Source organism: Entelurus aequoreus, linkage group LG14 (genome assembly GCF_033978785.1).
Source record: "Entelurus aequoreus isolate RoL-2023_Sb linkage group LG14, RoL_Eaeq_v1.1, whole genome shotgun sequence".
Lineage (NCBI taxonomy): Eukaryota > Metazoa > Chordata > Actinopteri > Syngnathiformes > Syngnathidae > Entelurus > Entelurus aequoreus.
In genome coordinates this window covers 664,347-681,483 of record NC_084744.1, presented here as the reverse complement: position 1 = coordinate 681,483, position 17,137 = coordinate 664,347, and the positions used below count along the sequence as shown (strand labels likewise).

The following is a 17,137-nucleotide window of genomic DNA, read 5'->3' as shown; positions in this document are numbered from 1 at the left end:
AGGAGGAACCAGAGTCTGCTGAAGAACTACAAAGATGGGCTGAAGCTATTTCTCTTACCAAGAGTTTGGAGTTCACAATCACTGGACTAAAAACAGATTCCAAGTATGAATTCTGTGTCAGAGCAATAAACAAAGTTGGATGCAGTGTGCGCAGCCGCTATTCCGATGCCGCTGTGGCAATAGAAAGAACTGCAGAGCCTTCATTTAATGTGGACTTAGAGATGCGCAAAGTCCTTGTTGTTAAGCACAGCACAGCATTCACTCTCAATGTTCCATTTAAAGGTAAACCTGTTCCATCAGTTGAATGGACCAAGGAGGGTACTGATTTAAAAGTTAGAGGAACAATCGATTCAAGTAGCTCCAATACTTCACTGACCATTGAAAAGGCAACAAGAAATGACTCTGGAGAATATAGCGTCACAATTGAATCAACATTAGGAAAAGCAACATTACCCATGGTCGTAAAGGTGCTCGACTCACCTGGACCCCCCATCAATGTCAATGTTACATCAGTAACCCGGGACTCTGCAACCCTTACTTGGGAAGCCCCTGAAAATGACGGTGGCGAGGCAGTGAAAGCGTACCACGTTGAAAAGCGTGAAGCGAGTAAAAAGGCCTGGGTTTCTGTAACAATCAACTGCCATGCACTGACCTACAAAGTGGAAGACCTGCAGGAGGGGGCCATCTATTACTTCAGAGTTATTGGAGAAAATGAATATGGCTTGGGTGTACCCCAGGAGGCAAAGGCTGGCACAAAAATTACAGGTAACATTCAGGCTCTTCCTTTTTCATTTTCTTATTAACTTCACACAACTAACTAATTCAAATGTCCACTTTGTGTTACAGAGGTACCAAGTGCCCCCACAAAACTAGGAGTAGCAAATGTTACAAAAGACACTGTAACCATTGTCTGGACACGACCTGAGTACGATGGAGGTAGCAGAGTCACTGGTTACCTAATTGATGCTCTGGAGAAGGGGCAGACAAAGTGGGTGAAGTGTGCTACAGTGAAGGGCATGAGCCACACTATTAAAGGCCTCAGGGAAGGCACAGAATATTTCTTCAGAGTGCGAGCAGAAAACCATGCTGGACTAAGTGAACCTAAAGAGATGATTGTTCCGGTTATCGTCAAGGAACTTCAAGGTAACCAGTCTTGCATCATCTGTATAATTTGGTGTGTGAAATGTTTCAAAGGTAAAACAAGATGCAGTGCTATAAAATATAATAAATAAATCACACACCATTGTTAAATCAATCTCTAACTCGCTAGATCAGTGATTCTCAAAATGTGGTGGTACGTGGGCACTCTCTTGTAGTACACCAAAATAATCATTTAAATGTTATTAAGTATTTTTAATTATATTCAAACAGTTTCTGTGGCCCAAAAATATTACATTTACTCGTTAATAAGAATAATGGATTAGATTTATATAGCACTTTTCTAGACACTCAAAGCGCTTCACAGAGAAGTGAGAACCCATCATTCATTCATACCTGGTGATGGTAAGCTACTTTCATAGTCACAGCTGCCCTGGGGTAGACTGACGGAAGCGTGGCTGCCAGTTTGCGCCTACGGCCCCTCCGACCACCACCTATCGTGTGAGTGGCACTGGGGGCAAGGGTGAAATGTCCTGCCCAAGGACACAACGGCAACAATTAGGATGTCAAGAGGCGGGGAGCGAACCTGCAACCCTCAGGTTTCTGGCACGGCCGCTCAACCCACTACGCCATGCCGCCCCATAAATAAAAATAAAATAAATAAAACATTTGCCTTGTTTTTAATGAATATTTAGGCCAACTACGCTTCTGTATTTTAATGTTGGTCATTATGGTGGTACTTGGAGAGCCAAGTGTTTTCCGGGGTGGTACTTGGTAGATAACATTGGAGAACCACTGCTTTAGATTACTACTCATATTGATAATATTAATTATTTACATTGATATAATATTAATAATAGGTATATTAATATTTTTATTGAAACAACAAACACATTTCTTGTAAAAAAAATAAATACAGTGTGCCTTGTCATTTTCAATATATTTTCTCCTTTGGAAATGGTTTAACATTTTATTAATTTACATTGCGTTGCTCATTATAATTTTGCAGAGGCTCCGGAGTTTGATCTGAAGAACTACCCCAAGAATACGGTTTATGTGAGAGCTGGATCCAACCTTACCTTTGACATTCCACTTACTGGGAAGCCAATGCCAAAGGTGAATGTGTCCAAGAACAATGTTGTCATCAAGGGATCCAAGAGACTTTTGACAGAAGTTACACCAGATAGCCTAACTATCACCCTGAATGAAAGCATGTCAAGCGATGCTGGCAAATATGACATAACAGCCTCAAACCCCAGTGGTGCCACCAAGATCTTCATGAACTTCATTGTACTAGATAGACCTGGACACCCTGTTGGACCTGTGGAGACTGGAGAAGTCGGAGAAACCACAGTGTACTTAAAATGGGCTGCTCCAGAGTATGATGGTGGCAGTCCTGTTACCAACTACATTGTCCTCAAGCGGGAAACTAGCACACCTACCTGGTCAGAGGTGTCAAATAACATAGCAAGATGCCAAATCAAAGCAACTAAGCTGACCAAGGGGGAGGAGTATCAGTTCAGGATTAAGGCTCAGAATCGCTATGGTGTCAGCGACCACATTGACAGCAAGCCGGTTATGATCAAGCTTCCGTACAGTAAGTCAATACAAACATTGAACCAATGAAGCTGTATAGATTGATCAAGTGTTAAAGACTAACACTCATAATGATGAACTTGTCTCTCAGCTTTCCCTGGACCTCCATCTACTCCGTGGATTAGTTTTGTATCCAAAGAGAGCCTGACTGTCTGCTGGAACGAGCCAGTCAATGACGGTGGAAATCCTGTGATCGGATATCATCTTCAGATGAAGGAGAGAAGCAGTATCATCTGGCAAAAGATCAATAAAACAGCAATACCAGGAAACCAGTGGAGGGTCACCAATGTCTGCCCTGGTCTTATCTACGAGTTCAAGGTAGCTGCCGAAAATGCTGCTGGTATTGGAAAGATGAGCAAGGTGTCTGAAGAGGTGCTAGCTATTGATGCTTGTGGTAAGTAAAAATCAATTTAAACGCTTACAGTACATTGATAAAGATGTGGGCTCCCATTTACTCAGAAATAATTTGGCACACCCCTGACTTTTCTACTGCAGATCCTCCAGCTAATGTTCGTGTCACAGAAGTGACCAAGAACTCAGTCAGCTTGTCCTGGCAAAGGCCACCGTATGATGGCGGTAGTAAAATTGCTGGCTACAGTGTGGAGAGAAGGGAGGCGGCCAGTGGCAGATGGGTGAAGGCTAACTTCACAAACATCCTTGAAATGGGCTTCACCGTTTCTGGGCTGTCTCAGAATGAGTCTTACGAGTTCAGGGTGTATGCAAAGAATGCAGTTGGCTCTGGCAGCAATCCTTCTCTTATTGCTGGCCCAGTCACGTGCATTGATGCTTGTGGTGAGTGCTCATTAGATTCTTGCTTTTATGAGGTTGTGTATGGAAGAAAATAATGTATATACAATGGTATGCTTTGTTGTGCAGGTACTCCAGCCATTGACCTTCCTCCAGAGTATTTGGACGTGGTTAAGTTCAAGGCTGGAACTTCAGTTAAACTCAAAGTTGGAATTTTTGGCAAACCTCAGCCAAACATTGAGTGGCTCAAGAATGAAAATGAGCTTGTATCTTCTTCATCATTGTATGTGGAAAACACAACTGATTCGTCTGCCATCCTCATCAAGGATACAACTCGCCTCCACTCAGGCTCATATGATATTAAGATCAAGAACATTTTGGGCTCAGCATCTGCAACAATCAGGGTTGAAATTCTTGGTATATAACCATGCTTTATTTTCTCACATTTAAAAGTTTTTCTCTCATGCAGTGCTGCATCATCTCTCTTTTGTTCTTTGTTTACCTGTTGTCTCTTGTTATGACTCCTTAGATAAACCCGGACCCCCTCCTGGCAGTATTCTTTTAAACTATGTTGCAGCAGACAAAATCACCTTCAGCTGGGAACCTGTAAGTCCGGCTGACAATGGAGGTTCCAAGGTGACCCACTACATTGTCCAGAGGCGTGAGACGAGCAGGGTAGTCTGGTCGACCATTTCAGAGCGACATGAGCAGACCTTCATTGCTGTCGGAAAACTGGTTCAAGGAAATGAATATGTATTCCGCGTAATGGCTGTTAACAAGTATGGTTTTGGAGAGCCACTGGAGTCGGAAGCTGTCATTGCAAAGAATGCCTTTGGTAAGCTTTAGACTGCGGGTTGGAAGGGCAGGTGTTGAAAGGTTACACAATCACACAACACTAAAATGTCCTCATATCCCTAATCAAGACAACACAAATTGAATTCCTATGCGTAACATATTTTTTTCATCTGTGTGTACATAGTAACTCCAGGGCAGCCGCATACTCCTGAGGTGAACACCATCACCAAGACTACTATGGTCGTAGAATGGGACAAACCAGGTGTGGATGGGGGTAGCACAGTTACTGGCTACTACTTGGACAGACGTGACAAGAAGAGTTTGCGCTGGATCCGAGTTTACAAAGATCCTATTGCTGACATTAAACAGACTGTCTACCATCTAACCGAGGGAAATGAATACCAGTATCGTGTCTGTGCTATTAACAAGGCTGGAGAAGGACCCTTCTCAGATGTATCCGACTACTACAAAGCTGCAGATCCAGTTGGTAAGTTGTTCAACTCACTGGTTAAAAAATTAGAGTATGGATCTGCATATACTATCTTTATTTCAATGATTCAAGAAACTTTATTTATGACTTACAGATCCACCAAATGAGCCTTGCAAGCTTAAGGTGATGGATTCCACAAAGACCTCTATAACTTTGGGGTGGTCCAAGCCAGAGTGGGATGGAGGCAGTGAAGTGACCAGCTACATGGTGGAGAAACTTACTGAGGGAGAGCAAGACTGGGAAATGATTTCTTCAAAGGGAGAGGTCAAGATGTCCGAATACACTGTACACGACCTAAAGCCAGATGTTAACTACTTCTTCAGAGTTTCTGCTGTCAACTGCGCAGGCCGTGGCGAGGCACTGGAGATGACTGAGCCTGTACAGGCTAAGGATATCCTCGGTAAGTGAATTTGAAGACATTAAAACACAGCCAGAGCAAGCCGCCATTTTTCTGTTTTTTAAATGACAAAAATATCATATTCACAGAGGAAGCCCAGATTGACTCAGATGTGGCCATGAGAACTCACTATATCGTGAAGGCTGGCAAGGATGTTGAGCTCTCTGTCCCTCTGAAGGGTCGGCCGGCTCCCTCTGCATCTTGGAGCAAAGGAGACATATGCATTGACAGCAACCCATCTTATGAATTCCACCACTCAGACACAGCCACTGTTCTTGTTATGCGTGAAGTGACCAAACTCGACACTGCCAAGTATACAGTCAAAATTGAGAATGGTGTGGGAGAGCCCAAGACAATTTCCTTGTCCATGAAGGTCCAGGACTCTCCTGGTCCATGCAGAAACCTGACATTGAAAGAAGTAACTCGTGGAAAAGTCACACTTTGCTGGGAGCCTCCACTCCTTGATGGTGGCGCTGAGGTTACCAATTACATTGTTGAGAAGAGGGACTCTTCCAAAAGATCCTACTTTGCAGTGACAAGCAAATGCACTGACACATCATATACTATTGAAGATCTCTCTGAAAAGGCATCCTTCTTTTTCCGTGTTCTAGCAGAGAATGAGAACGGTGCTGGTGAACCATGTGAAACACTTGAACCAGTGAAGGCCGCAGAGACCCCTGGACCAGTTAAAGATGTTTCTATGAAGGATTCCTCTAAAACCTCCGTCACTCTGCAGTGGCTAAAGCCTGATTATGATGGTGGCAGTATCATATTGGACTACATAATTGAAAAGAAAGCAGTAGATGGGGAATGGGCTCTGGGAGGAACGACCCGACAATGTGAGTTTGAGGTCACAAAACTAAAAGAGCACTCAGACATGTTCTTCAGAGTTGCTGCTCGAAATGACAAGGGTCAGGGCGACTTTGTGAAGATAGGATCTATCAAGGTGATTGACTACATTATCACACCTGAAGCAAGCCTTGCAGACTACCCAGATGGAAGAATTTGTGTTCGTTTAGGACATAATGTCCACATTGAGCTGCCATACAGAGGTAAACCTAAGCCATCAATCATATGGCTCAAGGACAACCTTCCTCTGAAGGAGAGTGATCAAATTCGCTTCAAGAAGACAGAGAACAAAGCCACTCTTATGATAAGGAATGTGAAGAAAGAGAATGAGGGTAAATTTACACTAACTCTTGACAACAAAATCAACAGAAAGTCCTTCCATATCTATGTCATTACACTCGGACCCCCATCAAAGCCCGTTGGACCTATCCGTCTTGATGAAGTAAGAGCAGAAAGCATCATGATGTCATGGGATGAGCCTAATGATGACGGTGGGGGAGACATCAACTGTTATACTATGGAGAAGCGTGACACTACTCAGTCTGATTGGAAGATGGCTTGTTCCAGTGTGGCGGGAACTCAGTTCAAAGTGTCTAACCTGATCAAGGGTGTCCAGTATCAGTTCAGAGTCTGTGCTGAGAACAGGTATGGTGTCAGTGAGCCTCTGGTATCACAGATGGTAATTGCCAAGCACCAGTTCAGACCTCCTGGCCCACCAGGCAAGCCAGTTGTGTATAATATCACCAACGATGGCATGACAATCCAGTGGGAACAGCCAATCTATGATGGTGGTACCCCCATCCAGGGTTTCCATGTGGACAAGAGGGAAAATAACAGCATCATGTGGCAAAAGGTGAACATGATGCTGATCAAAGAAACCGAATACCGAATTTTGGGATTAATTGAAGGCCTTGAGTACTCGTTCAGAGTGTGCGCACAGAATGATGCTGGCTACGGCCGACTGAGTGACAGCAGCAAGCCAGTAATGGCCGTCAGCCCTGTTGGTGAGTTCTGACACTGTCTATACACTTACATTACTGTGGATTTTATCTTCTCAAATTAATAATGCCAGATCTTTTGCAAAACAAATTAACATCTCTATTTCTTTCTTTCAGATCCTCCTGGCCAGCCTGACTACACTGATGTGACAAGTGACTCAATAACGCTAAAATGGGACGCACCAAAACGTGATGGAGGTAGCAAGATTACTAGCTACACCATTGAGAAACGACAAGGAGAAGGGCGCTGGTTCAAGGCTAACTTGACTGATGTTCATGACTGCCAGTATACTGTGCCTGGTTTGTCTATGAATGAGCGCTATGAGTTCCGAGTGATTGCTAGGAATGCCATTGGTGTGGTCAGCCCACCTTCCAACTCGTCGGGTTTGATCGTGGTCAGAAGTGAGAATGGTAAGTGAAGATCAGACAGATTGAGCCAAGAGCAAGACAGGAGATGATCATTTATTGTGAACTTACCTATATCCTTTCCTCCTGAAGCTTCTCCCCGTATTGAATTTGGTGGAGAGTATTTCGATGGTTTGACTGTTAAAGCGGGTGACAACATTAGAGTGAAGGTGGCCATCACTGGACGACCTGTTCCCAAAGTGGTCTGGTACAAAGACAGTGTGGAAATCACCAAAAAGATGATGGATATTGTCAACGTAGCTGGATACAGCACTCTATTTGTCAGAGATGCTGACCGTACTCACCGCGGCCTCTACACCGTTGAAGCTATCAATGGATCTGGCAGCAAAAAGCAGACTCTCCTGGTTCAAGTTCAAGGTAGACAGTTTTTGTTTTTTCTCAGTTTTGTCAATACATAATGTCTACTGATTCAAGTTGAACTTTTACTCAATCTCCATCATGTGATGTAGACACACCTGGGGAACCAGTAGGACCCATCACTTTCAGCAACATCTCAGAGGGTCGGTGCACTCTGTCCTGGAACGCACCAGAGAATGATGGTTGCTCAGAAATTTCACATTATATCATCGAGAAGCGTGAAACATCCAAGATCTCCTGGGCATTAGTGTCAGAGGAATGTCAGGAGTGCAGTTTCACTGCAACCAAACTGATCAAAACCAATGAGTACCAGTTCAGGGTGTCAGCTGTAAACAAGTTTGGTGCTGGCAGGCCGTTGGAATCCTGCCCAATTATTGCACAGCTTCAATATAGTAAGTCAACAGATGGAAAAATGTCATGTAATAACATGCGTTTGGTTTTGTCTTCACAAGTTTCCCTTAACAATTTCTCTTCAGCTACTCCCGATTCCCCGGGCACTCCTGACGCCACTGAGACGAAGGGAGAGAGCATAACTCTGGCCTGGACTCCTCCAAAGTCTGATGGTGGAAACCCCATTCAATACTATATTGTGGAAAAGCGAGAGAAGAAAACAGTTCGGTTCTACAAGGTGCTTTCAAAGAAACCCATCACTGAATGTGGTCACAAAGTTGTCAGCCTCATTGAGGACATGGAATATGAGTTCCGGGTCATGGCTGTTAATGATGCTGGTGTTGGAGCAACCAGTAATATCTCCATTCCCATTAAAGCTGTTGAGCCAAAGGATATACCATGTGCTCCATCTGTGGTCTGCGTGTCAGACTCCACTAATACCTCCATCAGCCTGGAATGGACGAAGCCTGCAGATGACGGAGGATCTGAGATACTGGGCTACATTGTTGAAATGGTTAGGGGCAATGAAACTGACTGGAATAGAGTACATGAAGAGCTGGTGGCAGACACAACATATACAGCGACTCTTCTACATACTGGGGCTGAATACAAGTTCCGTGTAGCAGCTGTAAATCTTGTCGGAAGAGGTGAGGACAGGGAAACTCTAGAACCTGCTCAGGCCATTGATAGATTAGCACCACCACAGGTGGATATTGATGCCAACTTCAAGCAGACGCACATTGTCAAGGCAGGAGGTTCAGTGATATTAGGTGTCCAATATAGGGGAAAGCCTATACCCACCGCCACCTGGGTGAAAGAAGAAGGAGAACTAAGTGTCATGTCAGAAGTTTCAACCTCGGAGGGGAGCAGTACTCTACTTATGGAAAATTGCACCAGAAATGATACCGGTAAATACACAGTTAACCTGGAAAACAGCAGCGGTAGCAAGGCTATCACTTTCACTGTGAAAGTCATGGACACTCCTGGGGCTCCTCAGGATGTAGGCTTCCAGGAGGTGTCCAGAGGCTCAGTTACACTTACATGGGAGCCGCCACTTAATGATGGTGGAGCACGAATCCACCACTATATTGTTGAAAGACGTGAGGCAAGCCGTCGCACATGGCAGCAGTCTGGGGGAAAGTGCACTCAGGGTATTATGAAGATTCAGGACCTGCTGGAGGGGGTACCATACTTCTTTAGGGTATCTGCAGAGAACCAGCATGGTGTCGGTGAAGCTTTCGAGACAACAGAGCCTGTCATTGCCACTGCTGAGCCAGCATCTCCAAAGAGATTGGATATTGTCGACACCACAGACAGTTCCGTGTCACTGAGCTGGCTAAAACCAGAGCATGATGGTGGTAGCCGTATCCAATGTTATATCATTGAGGCAAATCCAAGCGGAACAGGTAAATGGGTAGTGGTTGGCAACACCAAGAATCTCTCCTATGTGATTGAAAAACTCAACAAGGGTGATGAGTATCACTTCCGTGTGAGGGCAAAGAATGAGTCTGGCCTCAGCACACCCAGGGAAACCTTTACACCGGTCTTGGTAAAAGAGCCTCATATTGAACCTGCAGCTGATCTCAGTGAGATTCCGAACCAGATGATCACATGCAACTCTGGCAGAACATTTACTATCGATGTTCCGATTAGTGGGAGACCTGCTCCCAAAGTAGCCTGGAGGCTGGAGGAGATGAAGCTGAAGAACTCAGAAAGAGTTTCCATTACAGTAACTAAAGAAAGAACAAGCATATCAGTCAAGGATGCCATGAGGGGTGATGGTGGTAAATACTACCTGACTCTGGAGAATGTCACCGGAAGCAAGACATTTAATATCGAAGTAAATGTTACAGGTAGACCCAGTCCACCAATGGGGCCTGTTGAAATCACAAATATCACCTCTCAGTCTTGTGTTGTTAACTGGGATGCGCCGGAGGATAATGGTGGAACTGACATTACCAACTATATTCTGGAGAAGCGTGAATCTGGTTCGTCTGCCTGGCAGCTTATCAACTCCAGTGTGAAGCGCACGTCACTCCACGTTAGTCATCTGACCAAGTACATGCAGTACACCTTCAGGGTCTCTGCTGAAAACCGATTTGGCGTTAGCAAGCCTACTGAGTCTGAAACCTTCGTTGCAGAGCATCCTTACAGTAAGTACAATTCCAAAACCTGAACATCAATTCAGCATTACAATAGTTTTGATCAGAACATAACATCTTGAATCAGACTGTAATTGAGTCACTGATAAAATCCAATGTTGTAATTATAGCACCTGCTGGACCACCAACAAGGCCATCTGTCTTCAATGTCTCTTCCAACACAATGACGTTGAAATGGGAGGAGCCTTACCATGATGGTGGCAGCAAGGTGACAGGCTACTGGATTGAGAAGAAGGAGAGAAATAATATTCTCTGGGTAAGGGAAAACAAGATCCCATGCTTTGAGTGTTTTTACAAGGTGGAAGGCCTTGTTGAAGGTCTAGAGTACCAGTTTCGAGTTTATGCCATGAACAGTGCTGGTCTGAGCAAAGCCAGTGAAGCCTCTAAAGGAGCAGTTGCCCAAAACCCTGTTGGTGAGTATTGTTTGCCACAATAAACGTTAATCAGTTCCATGTTTTTATTAACATAACTGTCTTCTTCTAGATCCACCGTGTAAGCCAGAAGTGACAAATGTAACCAGAACTACAGTGTCGCTCAAATGGTTGTCTCCACTTAATGATGGTGGCAGTCCAATTGTGGGTTACATTATTGAACGTAAACCATACACTCCAACTGGTGAGGGCCGATGGCTAAAGTGTAACTACACAAATGTGATAGACACGTTCTATACTGTTACTGCCCTGGGAGAAGGAGAACCCTACGAGTTCAGAATCATTGCAAAGAATGCTAACCAGGTCTTCAGCACCCCATCCGTGTCCACTGGCTCTGTGCAGTGCAAAACAGACTTTGGTAAGACTCTTGCTCATGATATACAGTACAGGCCAAAAGCTTGGACACACCTTCTCATTCAATGTTTTCTTTATTTTCATGACTATTTACATTGTAGATTGTCACATCAAAACTATGAATGAACACATGTGGAGTTATGTACTTAACAAAAAAAGGTGAAATAACTGAAAACATGTTTTATATTCTAGTTTCTTCAAAATAGCCACCCTTTGCTCTGATTACTGCTTTGCACACTCTTGGCATTCTCTCAATGAGCTTCAAGCACACCTGTGAAGTGAAAACCATTTCAGGTGACTACCTCTTGAAGCTCATCGAGAGAATGCCAAGAGTGTGCAAAGCAGTAATCAGAGCAAAGGGTGGCTATTTTGAAGAAATAGTAATAGTACGTTTTCTGTTATTTCACCTTTTTTTGTTAAGGTGACTAACATACAGTATGTTATACAATCATATATAATAAGAATAACATATATAATTCCAAACATAACGAAGATCTACCCTTTGCAATCCAACAGAACCGCCAAAGGCCCAGCTGGACGGCAAACTCTTGTCTGAAGTTGTTATGGTGAGAGCTGGTTCAGATCTGGTCCTGGACGCCGCAGTGGGCGGCAGGCCTGATCCCAAAGCATCCTGGTCCAAAGGCAACAGGGAGCTGGAGCTGTGTGAAAAATACCACCTGCAATACACAACCAATCGGGCTATGGCCATCATCAAGTTCTGTGACAGAGATGATACCGGAAAATACATTCTCACGGTCAGGAATGTTAGTGGAACCAAGACTGTTGAGGTCAATGTCAAAGTGCTTGGTAAGTGATTGTTCTGGTAAATTTGTAGACGTAGCCGGAGACAAAGACAAAACGACTAACTTAATCCATCACTTCTAGACACTCCTGGACCATGTGACGGCAGCATTGAGATCAGCAAGATTACTGAGGATTCCTGCACTCTACGTTGGAGTCCTCCTTTGGAGGATGGGGGTGATGACATCTCTCACTACCTTGTAGAGAGGAGAGACACCAACAGACTCAGCTGGGTCATCATGCATACCGAGTGCAAGCAACTGACCTGTAACATCACCGCACTGTTCAAGAACACAGAATACCTGTTCAGAGTCCGAGGAGTCAACAAGTATGGAGCTGGAGTCCTTCTGCAGTCAGAGCCTATGGTTGCCAGAAACACTTTCAGTGAGTGCCCCATCCACAGTTTGCAAAAACTTTGTAATATATTTTATTCTATAATATTCATTCATTAATAGCTGGAATTACTGCAAAACATTACTTTAATCTCTATTGCAGTGGTTCTCAAACGTTTTTCACCAAGTGCCACCTCAGAAAAAAGGACAACCATTATGAGCAACAGTAAAATACAGTAGTGTAATAGGTTATTCATTTAAAACATGGAAAAGGTAAAGAGGTATTTAATATTTTGGCCACTGTACTGTGACAGTACACACAGTTTGAACAGTAACACGAATAAAGCACTGTACAGTAGATACCACTGTACTTTTGTTTCATTCCTGTGAGAATTTTGCGTGTGACTGAAGCATCGAGGAGTGGGACTGTCCAGAACCAGCTGCGATGTGCTTAAACAAGCACCAGATAACACTGTACCATCTCTCTGCTTTTGGACTTATCAGGTCTTTTCAGCTCGGTAGTGCATTCTTCACGCATTTGTCACTCACGCTTCAAGTGAAGGATGAGGCAAAATTACAGTAGTACCCAAGTGATTCTGTGGCGTACCACTAGATGGAGCCCGCATACACGTACCACAGTTTGAGAATCACTGCTCTGTTCTATATTCTTGGACTTGTCAATTAGCATTGCAGAAATAACCTCATACAGCACCTAGCTTTTGTGTGTGACCTTTGTGGATTCAAATAGTCAAATGGATGTCGTTCTACAGCTGTTCCAACTCCACCGGGTGCGCCTGAGATCCTAACGTCCGGAAAAGACTTTGCAACCATTGAGTGGCTAAAGCCTGAGAGTGATGGCGGCAGTCCGTTGATCCACTATCTTGTCGAGAGGCGGGAGAAGAAGAGTGCCCGCTGGGTGAAGGTGAACAGGACTGGAGCACACCTTGACACAACGTTGAAGGTGTCTGGATTGACGGAAGGCAACATTTACCAGTTCAGGGTAGTGGCAATCAATAAGGCTGGAGAGAGTGAACCCAGTGAGGTGTCACTGTATGTGGTCTGCAGAGTCCCCACAGGTAAGTCCAGTTTGCTTTGGTCCAAATAGCAAAAATGTTTTGCAACAAATTGTAAATGGATAAGAAAACAATAGTTGGTCACAGACCACATTCACGTCTAATCAATCTTGACCACCGAGGCCTGTAATCTACAAAGATTTAAAAACGATTTTATTCCTACACCAAACTCTCTACTGAGAAAAATAAATCCCAGTAGCATTTCTTTTAAGAGCAGTTTTAAGAGCTACGGTCGTCCCTCGTTTATCGCGGCCAATTGGTTCCAGGCCTAACTGTGGTAAACACATTTCTGCAAAGTAGAATTATTATTCATTAATCAAATATTCTCACAGTTAAAGCATAAAGTGTTTGCGGTCTTGTAAATTATTCAATATTAGAGCCCTCTTAGAATGACATATATATAGTCTTTCTTACATCCAATATAGTAGAGTTGTGTCTATTATAGATTACAGTACTCACTGGTAGCCAGGAGGATAATCCAAGCGTCATTGCTATGCTGTTGCCTGGCCACTACAACCTAGTCACTACATTGAAATACATTCTCGCATCCTGGGTAATTCCTCTTAAATTCGAACTGGGATTGGATGTGCTTAAACCACGGATGTACGTTGCTCTGCAAAAAAGTTGATCAACTTGACAGTCGCGGCTATAACCACTAGCCGTGTTGTTAGAATCCGGTGTTGTAAACATTGCCTGTGGGACAATAAAAATTAATTTTGAATCTGACTCTCCCATCTTAGGCACCCCCGCACCACCCTCTGTTCCTCGCATCACTGACACCCATGCTGACAGCATTAGCCTGGCCTGGTCTCGCCCTGTGGAAGATGGTGGAGCTGATGTGATTGGCTATTTACTGGAAATGCAGGAAGCTGGAACAGAGGAGTGGAAGAAGGCCCACGAGAAGACACTGCGTGCTGCAGAATGTGTGGTGACTGGACTTTGCTCAGGCAATAAGTACCAATTTAGAGTGGCCGGTATCAACTTCAATGGCACTGGAGACTTCAGTGAGCCATGTGCTGAAACTGAACCTGTGGAGAGAATTGGTAAGTTATCCATTAAACAAACCAAAAATGTCATTTTCTCTACTGTTAAGAAAAAGACTGGATTGTGAACCTCGTAACTCTACATGCTAGTGACATAATGTGGTGTGGCTCAACAATCGATTTCATCATTACCTTTACTCAATAGAAATACCGGACTTTGAGCTCCATGATGACCTGAAGAAGACCATATGCCTGCGTGCTGGTGGTTCTCTGCGCCTGTTTGTGAATATTAGTGGTCGTCCTGCTCCGACAATCACTTGGAGCAAACCAGGAGTTGACCTCAACAACCGGGGCTTTATAGAGGTCACTCACAAGTCAACTACTCTCATTATCGATAAGGTCCATCGCTATGATGCTGGAAAATACACACTGGTGGCCGAGAATTGTGCTGGAAAACAAGAAGTCCATATTCTGGTCAAAGTTTATGGTAAGGGAACGACCGTGCCTTTAGTTTCAAATACTATCTTTGAACTCATCGGGATTACGGCAATACCAAATAACCTCATGATTTTTTTTAATATCCCAGACACACCAGGACCAACAGGACCCATCAAGATAAAGGAACTGACCAAAGAATCAGCCACCATCTCTTGGGATGCTCCAATCGTGGACGGTGGTGCTCCTGTCAACAATTATATTATTGAGAGACGTGAAGCCTCCATGAGAGCCTACAAAACTGTCACTTCCAAGTGCAGTAAGACATCCTACAAGATTGATGGCCTGATGGAGGGCATGCTATACTACTTCAGAGTTCTTCCTGAAAACATTTATGGTATGGGGGAATCCCGCGAAACACCGGATGTCATCCTGGTTTGCGAGGTACCTCTGCCACCACGCAACCTGCAGGTGATTGACATCACCAAGAGCACAGTCTCGTTGAGCTGGGATAAGCCTGAGCATGACGGAGGTAGCAGACTGATCGGCTACTTGATAGAGGCCTGCAAATTTGGTACTGACAAATGGATGAAGGTGGCCTCCCTGAAGTTAACCGACTTTGAGCACACTATTGAAAAGCTAAATGAGAAAGAACAGTACTTTTTCAGAGTCAAAGCAATCAACAGTCGTGGTGCCAGTGAAGCAAAGGAGCTTGTTGCACCTGTAACCGTGCAAGAACAAAGAGGTAATGGGAAAGTCATAACATTTAGTCAATGAAGACCAATAATATTTAATGCCACAGTTGTTCTTTTTCAGCCATTAGTAATTATTAGATTTTGTTCCTACAGTGATGCCTGCAGTGGATTTCTCCAGGCTTCCCCAAAAAGCTGTTAATGTTTTGGCCGGTAGGACCCTGGAACTGGAACTGCCACTAATAGGCAGGCCTCCCCCTACCTGCTTGTGGTACTTTGGTGACAACAGATTAAAAATCACTGACCGTGTCAAGATCCAGAGCACTGGCAAAGTTTCCAAGCTGACCGTGTCAGACACGACCATTGACGACACTGGCAATTATACCCTGGAGGTGAAGAACACGGTCGGTGTAATCGCTGAGGTCATCAAGGTCGTCGTTCTCTGTAAGCAAACACCTTGAGTTGTAGATTACTTTTTATCATTATTATCTAGTCATATTTACTATTAATTTATAAGTAATTGATGCAATGAGACTTGAAATCAGTTATATTTCATACAGCAAAAGTAGCTAACAGGGTTTTATGGTTTGTAATATTAACACACTCTCATTTTCTGTTAGCCAAACCTGATGAGCCTAATGGACCAATCCGATTTGATGAGATCGATGCAACCTCAGTCATCTGCAGCTGGGATCCTCCGGCTAGGGATGGTGGAGCTCCCATTAGTGGCTTTGTAGTGGAGCAACGAGATGCCCACAGACCAGGCTGGGTGCCGGTCTGTGACCATGTCAGTCGACCCACCTTCAAATTTGAGAACCTGATTGAGGGAGACGAGTATGTCTTCCGTGCGGCTGCTGTGAATCGCTACGGCACCGGAGAATTTTTGCAATCCGAGATTGTCACCTGCAGAAGCTTGAGAAGTAACTTTTCCATGCCCATAAAAATCTGCTGTCATTCCTGACAGAATGCTGACATATTCTTCATCTTTTACAGATGTGTCTGGACCTCCAGGCCGACCGACCATTTTTGATATTTCACGTGATGGCATGACAGTAGCCTGGAACCCACCAGAAGAGGATGGTGGGCTTGAGGTTTCTGGTTACATCATTGAGCGCAAAGAAGTCAGGTCTGACAGATGGGTCCGTGCCAACAAGAACCCCATCACCATGACTAGATACCGGTCAACAGAGCTGATTGAAGGTCTGGAGTACGAGCATAGAATCCTCGCCATCAATGCCCGTGGAATGAGCAAACCAAGTCTGCCTTCGAAACCAGCTGTGGCATCAGATCCCATTGGTGAGAGACATACACATATTAAGATTGGTACCTGGCTTGCTTTTTACCTATGTCAAGTTTAAACAATGATTTCATTCAGTGGTTCACAAACTTTCCACGCTGAAATACAAAAAACAGTATATATTGTAGCATGTAAGGACCAGAGTGGAAGGAGGAGTGTCAAAAGATGGAGCTAACTGTTTTAATGACATTCAGACTTTGTTTTCTTATCAGCATTCTTGCCAACCTTGAGACCTCCGAATTCGAGAGATGGGGGGGGGGGGGGGGGGGTTTTGGGGGCGTGGTTGCGGGGTAGAGGTGCAGGCAGCATACCCCTTCCCTTAAACTTTTCTGGATGAAATGAAATTATTTTTTCCCATCATTGTGGAACTTGCAAGCGTATTTCTTCTTCTTACTCGTCGTCGCCATGTCTCTTCTTTGTTCTTCTGCCTCGTC

At 44.2% G+C, this 17,137-nt stretch overlaps 1 protein-coding gene across 1 annotated transcript in view; it reads left to right on the top strand.

Moving 5' to 3' along the window:
- Positions 1-17,137, top strand: part of LOC133665252 (titin-like) — a 215,424-nt gene that overhangs the window by 185,445 nt on the left and 12,842 nt on the right. The window contains 25 exon segments of the mRNA XM_062070499.1: positions 35-765; positions 847-1,143; positions 2,108-2,695; positions 2,786-3,088; positions 3,190-3,486; positions 3,571-3,858; positions 3,971-4,276; positions 4,421-4,723; positions 4,821-5,126; positions 5,213-6,976; positions 7,088-7,381; positions 7,469-7,753; positions 7,846-8,145; positions 8,230-10,296; positions 10,416-10,718; positions 10,789-11,094; positions 11,607-11,897; positions 11,976-12,275; positions 12,994-13,299; positions 14,037-14,339; positions 14,485-14,766; positions 14,866-15,459; positions 15,563-15,850; positions 16,027-16,326; positions 16,400-16,702. Of these exon segments, the coding sequence (XP_061926483.1) occupies positions 35-765; positions 847-1,143; positions 2,108-2,695; positions 2,786-3,088; positions 3,190-3,486; positions 3,571-3,858; positions 3,971-4,276; positions 4,421-4,723; positions 4,821-5,126; positions 5,213-6,976; positions 7,088-7,381; positions 7,469-7,753; positions 7,846-8,145; positions 8,230-10,296; positions 10,416-10,718; positions 10,789-11,094; positions 11,607-11,897; positions 11,976-12,275; positions 12,994-13,299; positions 14,037-14,339; positions 14,485-14,766; positions 14,866-15,459; positions 15,563-15,850; positions 16,027-16,326; positions 16,400-16,702 (11,705 nt within the window).